The sequence below is a fragment of the Clinocottus analis genome, unplaced genomic scaffold (genome assembly GCF_023055335.1).
Source record: "Clinocottus analis isolate CAN_PGR_092001 unplaced genomic scaffold, fCliAna1.0.p SCAF_16, whole genome shotgun sequence".
Lineage (NCBI taxonomy): Eukaryota > Metazoa > Chordata > Actinopteri > Perciformes > Cottidae > Clinocottus > Clinocottus analis.
In genome coordinates, this window is record NW_027175887.1 from 1962862 (window position 1) to 1979278 (window position 16417).

Below are 16417 nucleotides of genomic sequence, written 5' to 3' on the forward strand. Positions count from 1 at the left end.
AGGTAAATGGACTTGTGCAGTCTTGACTGAGTGATCAATGAACGATGGTCTATGAGAGAGGAGAGGTGGTGTGAAAGTGAGACCTCTGTGATCTCTGGATGATGAGGCAGACGGCGACAGGGAGACGGACATACAGACTGAGACAAATTGGACATAACAGGCCAACGACAGGGAAAAGGACGAATGGACAAACAGAGATACCAGACCTCCAGACAGACACCAATACACAGGTAAAAAACATTTGAGCCTCTTTGTGGCACTTTGGGATGACGAGATGGGTGTGAATGTGCTCTGTGAATCTCACCAGAGGCTTGAAAAAAAGAAAGAAAAGCTCGTCACAGGGATATCAAATGGAGAAAGGAGGTTAAATAGCTTGTTTGGAAGATCGGTCACCTATTGAGTAATGAAAACACAGATGACCAGAAAACCACACCTGTCGCCCTGGCAGGTCTCTCACTTGATTAGCATACACCTTCGTTCAATATATGCGAGGGATATTCAGACGTTGAAGATGAACGCTTCTCTCACGTCCATACGGTGAATATATAACGCCACCCACAGTTAGCAGACTGATGGAAACTTTGGAGGTGATATTAATGAACCCTACAGGCATATCTTTGGCCTTCACATGGCTTTTAACACAGATGAGCTGGTGGCTAGTAGCTAACTGCGCTAACAACGAAGCTAACAGTGCCGACTTAAGAGGGAACCGGGGAATGGCCGCTCAGCCAGGAACGTGTTATCAGCCGTTACAATGTGTGAATTTACATTACAAAATGTCTCAACAATGCTTAAGACTACATCTACATTGAACTAGCATCTGATTTTAACCAAACATAAATCTGACATAGCTTCGCAGACCCCGAGGGACTAAATACACAACATACAGTATATGTCGGCTAACGTAACAAGACAGTGTGAAAGAATGCTTTTACTCAATTTAAAGTACATTTTGACTGGATACTAAACGGTTTGATGTTTATCTGCAGATTTAACCAACTAACAAGTTTCTAATCAGTTGTTTCTGGTCTTCACTCTAAGCTAAGCTAAGTTAAGCTAAGTTAAGCTAACTGGCTGCTGCCGGCGTAGCTTCATAGGCAGTGGTATCAATCTTCTTACATAATTCTCGACAAAAAACAACAAGTGTATTTCCTCCAGAACTTCCTGACAGACGTCCGTCACTCAGCAGGAAAAGCGTCAGCAAAGAGAACTGAAACACACCGCCGTCACTCAGGACCACGTGCAGGTGTTTGGTGTCCGTACTCTCATTACTGAACAGGTCCTCTCACTTCGTAAAACTGTGAGTTTTAAAGCCGGAGTTGTGGTACGGTGAGAAATCCCAATCAGCCAAAATGGATGCACACATTAATCTGGAGATTATATCTCCGGGGTGACAGCGGGTGTTGAGATGAATGAGGTTAAGTGCCTTCATGGGAGAGGCTAACACATTATTCATTCACTTAGCTTCACTTAGCTTCACTATCTTTCACCAAGTTCTTCATCTGTGTTTTGTCCAAATACGTGTGATGTGGCACTTTATCCTGACAGTTCGGTCCTTGTTTCACACACACACACACACACACACACACACACACACACACACACACACACACACACACACACACACACACACACACACAAAGGAGTAAACACACCTGTGCGCTTGCTGATGACCTCCACCATGGTGGAGGGGAAGTAGCCCACTCGGTCATTTCCTGTTCGGTTGTCATGGATACAGCCTTTCCAGCGACCGTCAGGGTGTTGCTCCAGTACCTGTCGGGTCGGCATGGTCACGAACACAATATTGAGTTTCTTCTTTTTTTTTTTAGCATTGCAAAGGTTACTAAAAGAAAACCATCCCTCTCTTTTTTCTTTTGCTCATAATATTTTTCTCGCCGAACAGAAACACAGACGCGCGTGACGGTCTGAAGTTCCCCGTGTCCGACACCAGCGATGCCACATTGCTCGTGCAGACCTGGAGGGAGCGAGCTGGGCTCTGCTCGGCCTCCTCATCACAGGACCCGGAGGCTGCGGGAGGCTCATCACTATTCATGAGCGCTGGCTGCGCTGCAATCTACTCTCGCATTTCTGTTGCTCTGCTGTTTTCCTGTTAAACATATGCGTGGTAAGTGAGGGGAGCCGGACGCCGCGCTCGCTTTATGCATTAGTGATCGCATCCAACGCGGCGCCGGCGCTTCCAAACTACCGACAAGCTTTTATGTGATTTATTTATCCCCCAAACCCTCAAGATCTCAAGATGTGAGGGGAGGAGTACATTTTATAAGTCTGGGATGAGTTTTATTTTATGGAGTTTGTAGTAAAGCTGATATCTTTTATTGAATTGTTCTCAGTGTTTGTTGTTGTAACACTCCTGTTGGCCACAAGAGGACAAACTGCACCTCTGAAGGACTCAAAGGACTTCAAGCAGAGTGATTCACCAGCAGGAGGCACTTCAGCCTCTGGAGGCAGAAGGAGTAAGAAACTACTCCAGCAAAAAAAGTGTCTTTACACAAATAATTATTTGGCCAAAACTTTTTTTGTCACCTGTTTTCAAAAGAAAAATTATCCTGGCAAAACTCCTCCTCCCCTCAGCTGTTTTGACATATTATTATTTTCAGAGCTCTATTAACATAACGTATCAGCTTTGATGTCAGAAATGCCCATAAAGACTGTTTTTGGTTGTTTTGTGGCCATTTTGTGTGTGTGTGTGTGTGTGTGTGTGTGTGTGTGTGTGTGTGTGTTACCGTAATGACGTCTCCTGCTTTGATGTTGAGGCTGGTCAGGTCGTAGTTGTTGCAGTAATCCTTCAGAGCCCGAACCTGAAGGGCCGCCGACGCATCTGCGAGACAGCGAGAGACTGTGTGTTACAGGAAATGTAGATATGATGTCATTGACATGGCGTGTTCACACTGTGTGCAATTAATCAGCTGCAGCAAAATCTATATTTTAAGCTCCAGTTAGTAACTTTTAGAATCTAACCCTCTAAACCTCAAACCCTCTCTCTTTATCTCTCTTTCCCTCCCTCCTCCCTCCTTCCCTCCTCCTTCCTTCCTTCCTCCCTCCTCCCTCCTCTTACCCCTCAGCAGTTGCTTGATCTCTCTGCTGGCTTGCGTTGCAGTGAACTGGTAGACGATGTCGAGTGCCGTCTGGCTGTACGTGTTCCTCACGGCGGCGTTGATGCCGCTCTGCAGGAGAGAGAAGAACGTCGGTCCATCATGTTGAGTTCAACTTCCTGTTTGTTTGTTTCATGCGGACCGAGTCGTAGTGGCAGAGTCAAATATTCCTCTGAAGGAAGTACAACTTATTTATATTTATTAATATTATTGTTTCTTTATTTCAATATATACATATATTCACATATATAATAGAGGAAAGACTAATTTTGTAGACGTTTCAAGAAATTGAAAGGTACAAATGAAATAGAAATGTGTGTTTTCAACTTGAGATGCACGACAAGGAAATCCACAAAGTGTTATGAAGCTTTGCTTATCAAATATGCTGAAGATTTAAGGCAAACCAGCTCTTTAATAACTACATGCACTGCGCTACATGTCACAGGCATACCTGTAGTCATATAAAAAAGTCGTATTCAGTGTATTCATTGTGATATGGAAAATATCACAATGAATATTATGTTGTATTGTAATTTCATATGAAATGCCTCCCTTTTTTTAATGAGCTACTGTCGCAGCTGTAATAGAAGGCTTTGGCCTTGAAGTGTCACGTCATAACTGTCCCTTCAGTGAACTCAGGTCACGACCCGGCACCAGAAAGCTTTCAGTGAAGTTCCACTTACTTCCAGCAGGAGTCTCACTGCCTCGGTCTTCCCACACAGGGCGGCCTCGTGCAGGGCAGTGCCCGCTTTGGTCTGCCGGTTGATGTCGATGCCCGCCTGGATCAACAGTCTGACAGCAGAGGGCAGGAGGAAGGGATGAAGAGGAAGTCCATGAGAGGGAGAGGGAGAGAGAGAGAGAGAGAGAGAGAGAGAGAGAGAGAGAGGTGTCAGAGGACACACACAGAGGCAGAGCGAAGAGGAGTTGAAGGAAAGTGCACTGCATGACTATATATTTCTCTTATTAGCAACAAATCTCATGGAAGGAGCACCATCAACGCGTTGGTCAGAATTATCTGCTCCTGGCCCATTTGTTCCTCCACAAGATCAAATAATTGAATAAATAAAAAGTAGTAAAAAAAACATCTGGGCATCGTGGCTTTGTAGCAAACTGCCCACAGAGTAGCTGTTGGTACAGTTTACATTCCTCATGATGTTCATGTTTGTCCGTGGTTGTGGTGTCACAAACAGGCTGCACTTTGTTGTGTGTCCCCGTGCTGCACAATGATCACTAAATGATGCTTGAATACGAGCTATGAGCTCCATAGTGATGATTTATAATCCGTGCTCAAAATCAAACGGAGCCGTCGGGCCTTCAGGCCGAGGACCCGGTGGCCATTTTCACAAATTGGCCGAAAGCTGTCAAGACAAAAAAAGACAAGTATCTCCGATCAGTCGGGCCCTGATGGCGGAGCGGCTCTAAGGCGCGTCGAGAACATCACCAGCCTCATACTTTCTGTGACAGGGTCACAAGAAAAAAAGAAGAAAAAAAAGAGTCAAGGTTGAAAAAGATCAGATGGCATGAGGCAGCTGTCAGAAAGAAGCCGTCAAAGACACACTCCATCCTCCTCCAACTTCTACCGACTTGGTGTCAGTGTTTGTGCGTGTGTGTGTGCGCGTGTGTGTGTGTGTGTGTCTTCCGCAGACTGCCGGCCATGCCTAATGAGCATCATTTATCAGCGTCACATCAAGTGAGGCCCGCTCTGCTCTATCAGCTGTGACAGGCTTTATTCTCGCTCTCCATCTTATCTTCTCTCCGTTGCCGTCTCCTCTCGTCTCTCAACACCCCCCTCTTCCTCCACCTTCATCCCGAGGTTGACAGAAGTCACGTTTAGCGACGCTTCTTTCACGAACCGGTAAACAAAAATGGGATATTAAACAACAGAGTGCCATCTGCAAATCTGCAGCGTGTAAAGTCTCAAAGAAAAGAGTTTGAGAGCATGAGGCTGAGGATGTGACCTTCGCTTCATTACATCGTTTTGTTCCCTCGCTGTGTTGTGTATCTGTTTACTCAGCAGGCTCAGGAGGACATTTAAACCCGGTGATTCATTAGAAAATGGTGTGTGTGTGTGTGTGTGTGTGTGTGTGTGTGTGTGTGTACCTGATGATGTCTATGTGTCCGTTCTTGGCGGCCAGGTGCAGCGGAGACGTCCCGTTGGGGTCGGTGGTGTCTCCTTTCTTGGGCTCCAGCAAGGCAGCACACATGTTGCTGGACAGCAACAGCTGGACCACCTACACAACAAACGCACAAAAACACACACGCAACACACTTGGTCAGCGCTTCCGCCGACGGTCTCCGGGGTGCCGCCTTTCCTCTTAACCTCTTAGCTTCTTACCCCGACTCGGCCGAACTCGCAGGCCAGGTCCAGAGGCGTTTTCCCCGCGTTGTCCACAATGCACGGGTTGGACTGGTGCTGCAGCAGCATCTCCGACTGCGGGCAGGAAACACACACACGTTGACACGTCGGAGACACGTGAACACCTACCAGCTATTTTGAGCCGCCAATCAACCGTAAACCCCGAATGAAAATCGTCCAATCGGTAGTTCGGGGGCAACAGTTAGGAGACGAAGCCGTGACATCACATCCTGGCTCGTCTCTGTTCCACTAGCGTCTTTAAACTGGGCCCAAAAATCAACTGTAGGTGCTGTTTGTCAATCTAGACTGTTACCTCCGCCAGGGGATCATGTGATCCCTCGCTCTTGTGCGTGAATCCTCGAGTGAGTGTGTCCGTCCACGGCTAGTCTCTCATTCTGCTGCATCAAAACCACACAGTAGTTTTTGGCCAGCTATACGCAGCCATATGAAGGACTTCTCCTGTTCATACTTTCCCAAAAACAGCACTTTTCACAATTTCATTGTCTTTTCACCGCCACTGACGGCCGGCTGTCCTCTCACTGCTCTTTACGGGTTCGCTGGACGGGACGGCGCACTAGCATCGCCACTCTGCGCCCACAGCGGGACAGACGGACACAGAGGTGCACATTCACTCACTCACGGACGCACAACCGGCGAGCTGTTTCCTGGTTTTACTGTTAGGTAAGCCGACGCTAATGCAAAAATCGGGCTTTTGCCAGTTTTTGGCCCCCGGTCGCGTTGAAGAGGATCCCTCCCTGTCGGCACGGCGGCCTCAGAGGAGCTCGGTGACATCAAGTGAAAGGAAAAGCTTGGTTAAAGTGACTTAGAGGGATACATTCTCACCAGAGGAATTAGCTCATTGTGCTTTCTAATGCACCTTAAAAATGGAACAAATCCGGTCAAAGCACGTCAAATTAGATCCCCTCGTCTCAGACAAAGACGCCGTCCCGCCTCACTCGTAGTTAAAGCAAACGTCAAACCTTCTCTGTGCCTCGCCGGATGTTAAATGATTCATGCTCTAATCTGGGGTCCGGTTCAGTGTTTTAGTCTTCGTTCATTTGCCCTTGCACACTGGGAGCAGCTGTGGATGGAGCGCTTCAGCGCCGGGTGGTCACCCTTTATAAATCATGCTTATTTAATCAAATAGAAGGGATGGTTCTTCGCTTATTGAGCCTGCGGATGCTGAGCCCCCCCCCCCTCCGCCATGTTAGCTGCTGTAGTGAGTGTGCGACTATATTTCATGGGTGTTGCTCTGGCAGGCCTGCAGCAGCACTGCAGTGCTTCACCCTGATTGTTTTTAGTTGCTCTTTTTTCCGAGCTGGAAAAGCATCCGAGAGCGCCTGCAGCACGATGTATATACGGCGGCGACCGATGCCCTCGCTGGATCAGAGCCAGACGGAAGTGAGACGTGGGGAAGGAACGTCTGAGTCCGGATGAATCAGCTGCAGCTCCCACATCGCGCATGTTGCGTTCAGCCATTTCGAACGGGCCCTTTTCACAGCAGAGTTGTCACAGCCGAGAGCTATCACGCTGACCACGAGCTACACAGCTACATCGCTACACTGCGTAACGACCGAGTGATGGAAAAATGGTGGGACGGTGAAGAGAAGTTGAGAAAAAAAAGGTCAATTCTGTCTGATCGTCAGGTTTTCTGGAGGCTGCAATAAGTGTGCAATACTTTGTCCACTTGGGGTCAGCAGCAACATGCGGGAACACTGACGTATCAGCACTTTTAAATACCCTTCAGCTCCGGAGACATTTTTTGGCATATTGACGTTTCGTGTTATGATCATTTTGGCTGCGTTCGTGGATTTTACATAATTTTTTGGCACGGGTGCAAGTTTTGAATTTAATATATTTTAGAGGTTCAACCTCAGCTTCTTTAATAAGTTTATAATAAACTGTGTTGCCAAAACAAACACACTCAGACCCTCAACGACAAAAATGTCCCCATTGAAGCCCATTTAAACCAGATTTTGACCCTGATGGTCATTTCAGCACAACGTCTCCAATCACATGAGGCTTTTTATCTACATGCTAGTTTTTATTATTTTACACCTGATTGAGCCATTTTCTGATGTTTGCTTATGAGATCAAACACATTAAATATTGTTGCTAATATATTATATATCTCAGACTGATAAACATCCGCCTTAACATTTAGAATACACAATATCACATTTATTTAATAAAAAACAACTGTCAGCTTAAAGATGGAAATAATAACAAAAACTAATAAAAGAGTATTTGGAAGGAGTCATTTAAATATCGTTGTTGGAAATATGGTTTAAAATTTCTCAATAAATGTATATTTTTTATGTTAGTTTCATGATGCCCATGGAGCAGCGAGCGTGAACCATAAACAGTCAAATTATGGAGCAGAAAACCCAAATAATGACATAAAAGGAGCTTTAAAACCGCTGTGTGAACTCCTAACATGGAGTCATTGTTTCCACTGTGAGTACGCAGATCTGATCGCTTCAAACGTGCCAACAATCGGCAATAACAGTTGTCAATCCTCCTTTTTTCAGCCCGTTCTGCTATTCCAGAGTTGCGTATGAATCAAGATGGAGGATTGGCGTGTGGTTAGTACACGTGACTCTGCCGTGAACGTCCTCCACCCTCTGCTCAGCTCGCGGGTGAATCGCCGTCACTCACCACGTCGTAGTGGCCGTGCTGCGCTGCCAGGTGGAGGGGAATCTGTCCCTCGTCCGATTGGCCGTTGACGGACGAGCCGGACTTCAGCAGCATCTTCATCGGCTCCGCCTTCCCCTGCCAGGCTGCGTAGTGCAGCGGCCGCATACCTGCACACGCAGAGCCACAGCAAGTGTTTCATGCATGTGCACACTTTTTTGGGGGGGTTGCATATATGCTGTGTGTGTGTGTGTGTGTGTCTGTGTGTGTGTGTGCTTACCTTTCTGGTCTCTGATGTCGACAGCAGCCTGTGACTCCAGCAACAGAGTGATGAGCTCCAGGTTTCCATTGAGCGACGCATGATGCAGCGGAGAAAACCTATAATACACACACACACACACACACACACACACACACACACACACACACACACACACACACACACACACACACACACACACACAGGTCAGTAAAAATGGCAAAGCTTAGCATGACAAATACATTTAATACAGAGGATTAGGACCAAACAGAGTGATGGGATGGAGGGAGGTGAAAAACAATACACAAGAAGAATATTGTATGTTATGTAAGGTATACATGTGTGTGTGCGTGTGTGTGTGTGTGTGTGTGTGTGTGTGTGAGGCCAGAGGCAGTATGTTGAGTAGATAAGATGGACATGTCAGCCTTGAGTAGAGAGCATAAGGAGCAGAAAGCTTCACATAACCTGAGGACACTGACAGGCAACGAATGCCCGTAAACACACACACACAACCTCTTTCTGTGTCTTCCTGACACACACACACACACACACACACACACACACCTTCTATCTGACTCATATCAACAGTGACACGTGTCTCCTTCCTCCTGTCTCCTCTCCTCTCGGGAGATTTGCTGATTTGCAGTCAAACTCAGAGTCACGGCGGCTTCATGAGGGTTCTGACCTTGAGGGACGACCCGTTTAACTAATGTGGCAGTTTAGTGCACATCAAGTCAAACGTTCAATAATCTGGGCTGTTAGTGCCATTTGAGCCAATCCCATGTTTCCCTCAATTTGCTAATCTCTCACGATGGGTTAAGTTAAACTGGGCACCTAAATTAATTAAGGTTAAGCATTGACCTCAAGTGGTTCAGGTTAGCCATTTGCCTTGAATAGCTAACGCTTCACATTGACCTTGAATAGCTAAAGCTAAACATTGACCTAGAATAGCTAAAGCTAATTTTTGACCTAGAATAGCTAAAGCTAATTTTTGACCTAGAATAGCTAAAGCTAAACTTTGACCTAGAATAGCTAAAGCTAATTTTTGACCTAGAATAGCTAAAGCTAATTTTTGACCTAGAATAGCTAAAGCTAATTTTTGACCTAGAATAGCTAAAGCTAATTTTTGACCTAGAATAGCTAAAGCTAATTTTTGACCTAGAATAGCTAAAGCTAAACTTTGACCTAGAATAGCTAAAGCTAATTTTTGACCTAGAATAGCTAAAGCTAATTTTTGACCTAGAATAGCTAAAGCTAATTTTTGACCTAGAATAGCTAAAGCTAATTTTTGACCTAGAATAGCTAAAGCTAAACTTTGACCTAGAATAGCTAAAGCTAATTTTTGACCTAGAATAGCTAAAGCTAAACTTTGACCTAGAATAGCTAAAGCTAAGCATTGACCTTGAATAGCTAAAGCTAAGCATTGACCTTGTATAGTTAAGGTGAGGCACTTTGGAGGCTACATGATGTTGCGATCTCATTCTTGCAGGAATTGCATGTGCAGATGTTGTCAAAGGGATTTGGACACCTTCAGGGAAGCCCTCTGCCCCATTTCCCGTCTTTATGCTAAGCTAAACTAACTGGCTTAGTTGTGGACGCTTCTATATCAGAGTGCAGGCCAAGGTTAGCAACTGTGTCCTACTATCCATTTCAAAACCTCGGCCTACTCTACTTTTGCCACACAAGCTACCAGCTGGGCAGCTAATATTAACTTCATTAGCTTGCTACACTAGCAACAGTCCTCATTAAGCACTCTTGTACATGGCTCCGTCTGAAGTCAACGATACATTGTTTTTAAAAAAAAAGAAGTGAGCAGTCAACTTGAATACCAGCAAATTAAGGGGGGTTGTTTCACATTACTAGTTTATGATTCGTGCTCTTTTGTGATTTGACACCGAATTGGACACTGCCTGTTATGTAACCAGAGAGACGGCGCTGGCCTCACCGTTGGCAAGAGTGGAGCGTCAAAGCTTGCGAAGCGACTGAATCTCCATGTGTGGATTATTTTGTGAGAAAGGCGGTTATTGGCACACAGGGCTGAATATAGGAGTCACACTTGCTTTGAGTGTGAGTGTGCCTGTGAGTGTGGAGCAGCATACTGAAGAGTGCTGCACTCCCAGAGTGACCTGCTCTAGTTTATTCACTACACATCGCCCCCCTCCTCTCCTCCTCTCCTCCTCTCCTCCTCTCCTCCCTCCTCGGCCTGCACTTCTTCTCTGCTCCTTTTCTAAGTTTGGAGTCTTATCTCATTTTCCTCCAGGCTTCAACCTCCGGTGAGTGAAGCCAGAGCCGAGGAGTTCTCTCCTCTGGCCATCAGGAGGCGACTCCTCTGGTTGAAAAAAGAAGTCAGGTTGTAGGAAAGTCTATGAGAAAATGACCCGACTTCTGATTTGATTTATTCCCTCAGTAAATGTTGACATTTAAAGTTTCAAGTCTTCTTTACTTCTTCATGCAGCAGGATGTTTATTTAGTATATCATGCTCCATTCAGAGACCGTGGAGCAGAGCGTGCTTCTGGTCGCCGGTTGCAAAAAAGCCCAGAATCCAAGATGGCGACGGCCGAACTTGAGGCTTCAAAATCGCAACGGGTGACGTCACAATGACAACATCCACTTCTTATATATACATGTGTTTTTCTTTCCTCTTTTCTATTCCTCCTCTCTCTATCATATACATATTCTTTACTACTAATAAGAATATAAACTGGCATATTCTTTATAACTGGTCCCTTTGCACTTCACTTGTTTTTTATATTGATGCTCTGTTTTACTGTTGTTTATATCTTTCATGCTTTTTATCCTGTATTATTTTGTAAAGTGACCTTAAAGGCGCCTCCAAATAAAATGTATTATTATTATTATTATTATATAGTAATGAAATTACAATAATTCACACTTTCCCATGGACATGATTGTGATGAAACCTGTAAACAAAATGAGTGAATAACAGACGTGAGCATCGTTGGACCTTCTGACAGTCCTAAAGTGTGACGGTGGCACGTCGAGCCGTCCTGAAACAACAAACGCTGAGCAGGCAGAGCTGCGCGTGGCGTCACCCACTTCTGCATCTCGGGGACCATGGCGCCTCCTTCTCCCCTCCCCTCCTCCTCCCAGGGTCAAACAGGGAGAGCGTTGCACAATGCAGCACTGGATGCGTGACGCGGCCCTGCAGAGTGTCGGCGGGAGCGTACAGGGGAGGGAAGCCCTCGCTTTTGCCAAGGAGTAAAACCTACCCTGCAATATTCATACGCCCTTCCTCCACCTTCCTCCAGATCTCGATCTCTCTCCTCCGTCTCGCAGCTTCGTCCTCTTCCTCTTCCATTAGGCCTCCTTCCATCTCTCCTCCCCTCGTTTACTCTCCATGAATCCATCTTCCTTCTCCCATTAGAGGAATTAGTCTCAACGCTGGTGACGGCAGACGTGCGCTTCCTGACCCACACAGCCAGATTCATGAATGCGTATGATGATCTGTGAGTAAATACTTATCACAGCTCGGGCCCTTTAGATGCTAGCGGCCGCTCAGTATCGTCGCAAAGTGCTAAATGTATCGGACACATTTACTTATCAGCTGCAGCTCACTGTGTACACATGTACAAACATGTTTTCTTTTATCATTTGCTCATAACGAACGGTGAGGTTCCTGCAAACCAGGAAACCGACTGGAAGCCTTTTGCTGTCTTGCCGAGAGTTAGATGAGAAGATTGATACCACTCTCATTTTTTGCCTTTTCCTCAAGCAATTGCAGCGGCTGGTTAGCTTAGCTTAGCACAGAGACTGGAAACGAGGCGACTCGACTGAACCTTTTAAAAGAACCTCTAAAGCTCACTGATTACCAGCCCAAAGTTCTGTGTAAAGATGTTTTTAGTCTTTGTGCTAAGCTAAGCTAACCTGCTGCTAGCGGTAGCTTCATATTTACCATACAGACTGCTGAACTAATAGACTAGATTTACTCTTTCAAATATGTATCAAATAACAAGAAAACAACAACAAGAGCAAGCGCGTAAATAAACAGTAAACATACAGCAAGTTGTAAACAAACAAACTCAGAGGAACTGTTCCTTTAAGACACGAGGAGCTAGCTGTGCATACGCCCGACTACAAACAAGATGCAAAGCCGCCAAGGTCAAAGTTCATCAGAAAGAAGTGTCTCGCGATGATGCACCCATCGGGGGGGTGAGGTCGTGCCTCGGTTTGTATCCACGTGGGGACGAAGCCGAGCCGCCGCTGCACTGCCTCTGAACCCACGTCTCCGTTTCACGAGCCGAGCTCTTCGCTTCGCTCCTTCAGCTCCTCTCAGCGGCCGCCTCCGGGTGTTTGTCTCCGTTTGTCTCCGTTTGCTCGTCTCCGTCTCGCTCGCGGTCCCCTCGAGGTCTGCACCCCCCCCCCCTCCAGTCGGTATGCTCCTCTAGATATTTATATGTACGCCACGAGCTTGAGCACAACCTTTCATGCCGTTTTGACGCCCCATTGACGTCCATCAGTGTCCGTCAAAGGGCCTGCGTGTGTGTGTGTGTGTGTGTGTCCAGGTTCCAGATCCTCTTTCTGTTGGGTCACGATATCTCCGGCTGCGTCTTTTCCAACATGGCGTCAGGGTAACAAAGCTCGGAGGTGTGTGAACGCAGAGCGTTCATGCGGCCGTCGCTGGACAAGCCGACAATCTATTCCAGTCAAGTGTTGTATTGTCGACTATTTCGTAGGCGCCGTGTGAAGATGACTCACATCTCATCATCACGTACACCTCAGAGACAGCCTTCCTTGTTGGGACGCCTGTGTGTGTGTGTGGTTGTGTGTGTGTGTGTGTGTGTGTGTGTGTTCATGTCTCATTAGTTCCTCTTCTACTAAAGACAAATAATCGCTCAGCTTAGAAACCGAGCGACAGCATCACTTGTCCGTGTTGATAACACCGGCTGCTTGTGAAGGTTTTGCACGATGTTTTCTTCCGCGTCCTGACGGAAACACGGGGTGAAGTGACATTTGGGAGGGGCAGAGGTGACTCCTGATTGGTCGGTATCCTTTCGGGCCAGAAGGGGAAACAACGTTCAGCTCTCTCTTGTGTTTATGACTCGATGGGTTAGCGGAGAAAGATTTTCCCGTGAGTGTTTTCCATATGAAGTCAATGTAACACAAGCAGGCGGGATTTGCCTCACTCGTCGACATTTTTCAGCGTGCGCCGCGTCGCCAAAGCTCATCAGCGTTGAGATTCTCCTCCTGACATCACTGACGTCCCGCCGTTGTTCAACTGTTGTATCCGCAGCCAGAGCTCCACGCTACGCGATGTTAGTAGAGACCGGATGAAATATGTGTATACACATATTGTACACAAAATGAAAACATATATCATAGTCATACATAATATATTACGTTGTTCTTTGAGTGTTAGCGAGCAGCTACCATGTTAGCGTAGCCTTGCACTGATCAATGCTAGCTCCATTGAGAAAAGAAGCATTCAAAAAGTTGTTTACGTGGCGTCTTACGAATATAAATAGCAAAATATGAATTCAAGTTTTCACAAATTTCCATCGTTATGAAGTTTTATGTAGTTTTTTTTTTATCATGTTTTCATCAGCAGCAGATTTGTATCAAATAAACTGATTGAAATAAATACATTTGAAAGGGTTGGAAAACACTGGAATGGTTTTGTATGCAATTAAAATAATTTCAGCAAATTACTTGTCTAGATTTCTTTGAAATTTAAGATGTTTTTAACTGGTTCTGCTTTCACAATGGTGACCATAACAATGTTTGCCTTGTTATGCTTTAGTTATTAATCTGACACGAACAGACGCGTCCCCTCAGCGCTGTGCGGCGTGAGCGCTGCACAGCCGGCTTCAAACACCCAGGGGCGACTCAGTCTAGTGAAATGTTCTCCGTCTTCACGTCTTGGCATGAAAAAAAACAATGTTCTGGCATTTCTGCTCCCATTCATCTCAACATTAGACTAAAAGATGGACATCTAAGTTCACTTGTGTACTGTATTTAAAAGTCTACCTTTATTTAAATGAGATCAAAAAGCTGCAGATACGTTGGCTGTTATTAGTGCCGTGGCTTCTTTTCTATATATGGCCCACCATCTTTTTTTAGTCTCGTCCCATATGTATTCTATTTGTCTCTGTTTGTGTATATACTGTACGTATAAATAAATAAACATACAGGGGAAAGCACAATCAGATTCCGCTTCCTGCACCAGAAAACAATGTGCTGGCTGAGGATCGAGGCGCTCTCCCTCTCATCTTCGTCTCTTTCTTCATGTCCAGCTCTCCCCGTCTGCACGCCGGTATCATTAACGTCTGCGCTTCCAGAGCGGATACCATGGCGGTGCTCCTGTACGGCACTCTGGTGCCTCAGCGGGGATCTCCTTGTCAGGCTGGATGAAGCGCTCCTGTGTGCACTCTGAGTGCGTTGTTGTTGTCACGTCTCCAGCCTCGTGTGAGACACACAACCTCATTAGCATATGAGCTCAACCTGCTCTGCATGTTCATTTCCTTGCTACGTGGCGCCCTCACTACTTTGCTGCGACAGCGTTTTCTAATTATCTCAACGGCGTCACGACACTGACGGGGTTTGTTGGGTTGCTGCTGGTTTTAATGACGTCTCGACACCAGCTGATTGAAACCTCACGGTGTGTGTTCTGGGCCCTCGATGCTCCCGACAGCTTTGTGAAGTCGATCTGTTGTGACGTGTTTATGTTTTTCTTTAAGTTTACGTTTTATTTCAGGCCCAAACCTAACAAGGTGGTTTAGTTTGTTCCACACATGTGAATAGACCGTTACAAGAAGAGAATGTGGTCACCGTGATTTGTTTTTGGGCTACGGTTTTGAAGCCACGAGTTTGGCATTTTGGCCGTCGGCCATTTTGGTTTTTGGTCGTCTCCATCCTGGTTTTTTTTTTTTTTCTGCCGTCGCCATCTTGGTTTTTAGCAGGCAGAAGTGACACAGGCGGGAGGAAGAGAAGCACAACAGAAGAGTTGATAGTTTACAATTCGTGAATCGTTTTTAGGCGACCGAAATGTAACGATTAAATGAAAACACACCGTAAGAAGATTAAAGTTTTAAGATGAAAACACGGACAACTCCCAGACCGGACAGCGCTGTGGCCCCGCCCTAAAGCATGAGCTGCTTTATGGTCTCATTTTAGTTAGGGGGTCACATACTGACCATTTTGATCACTCAATATTCAATATTTATCTATGTTTAAATCATCGGTGAAGGTTTTTGGATGATAAAACCTATTTTAAGGTCTTTTTTTTGGCTATCCAAATCTGCTGAAAGATCATGAAAATCCGCCACAGTATTCCTGGTGTCAACAGTTATCCAGCGGGCCGAGCTGGACCCCCTGGTGGGCCGGATCCGGCCCGCGGGCCATATGTTTGACACCTCAGGTCTAAATGGACCATGATTTACTAAATGAACATCATGCTGCATTAAAGAAGACGTGAAACTAGAGATTTGAACCATAAACGCATGTTTACAATGTTTACTGAGGGAATACATCAACAGAGAAGTAGAATATTTTTCCCATAGACTTCTATACAACCAGAGGAGTCGCCCCCTGCTGGCCATCACAGAGAATAAAGGTTTAATACTCTTCTCTCTTGCTGCCTGATTATCTTCCACCGCTTTCCTGCACTTCTTCGCGTTTTCTACACACACAGCAGATGAGAAATGATGGAGTTAAATATTCCAGTTTAGAGGATTTTTTTGAACAGTGAGCTCATTACAAGTCTCCAAGCGACTTCCAAGAAGAGCAGCCATGAGAGCTCGTTATAAAACAAAAGTCCACCTGATCCATGGATCCCTATCACTTTATTTATGACTTCCCCAAACGCAGCGCTGCTGGTGTGAGCCAGTGAGGAGCTTTTAATGCTGAGGGAGGAAATCATGGGCAGAGGCAATAACAGTAAACAGCTAATTAGATTACACTGTTGCAGCGGCAGCGCAGCACTGAGAGGATTACTTTTGATCTTTACAGAAACCACTTCATTCAGCACAGTTTGCAGTCTTTCAGCTCCATTTAAATTACTCTCACACTGAAGCAGTCGTGACTCATGGACGCAGAAA

General features: G+C 45.8%; 1 protein-coding gene across 7 annotated transcripts in view; it reads right to left on the reverse strand.

Annotated features, from left to right (window-relative positions):
* caskin1 (CASK interacting protein 1) overlaps nucleotides 1–16417 on the reverse strand; it is an 85419-nt gene that overhangs the window by 19479 nt on the left and 49523 nt on the right. For 6 of the 7 annotated variants that reach the window (XM_068578006.1, XM_068578013.1, XM_068578012.1 and 3 more), the window contains exons 3-10: nucleotides 8384–8481; nucleotides 8128–8273; nucleotides 5449–5544; nucleotides 5214–5344; nucleotides 3797–3905; nucleotides 3077–3185; nucleotides 2745–2857; nucleotides 1656–1773 (exon numbers count right to left, since the gene is read on the reverse strand). In XM_068578006.1, coding sequence (XP_068434107.1) covers nucleotides 1656–1773; nucleotides 2745–2857; nucleotides 3077–3185; nucleotides 3797–3905; nucleotides 5214–5344; nucleotides 5449–5544; nucleotides 8128–8273; nucleotides 8384–8481 — 920 coding nt within the window. The remainder of the gene's footprint in view (nucleotides 1–1655; nucleotides 1774–2744; nucleotides 2858–3076; nucleotides 3186–3796; nucleotides 3906–5213; nucleotides 5345–5448; nucleotides 5545–8127; nucleotides 8274–8383; nucleotides 8482–16417) is intronic. The other variant, XM_068578007.1, reaches the window with a different exon arrangement.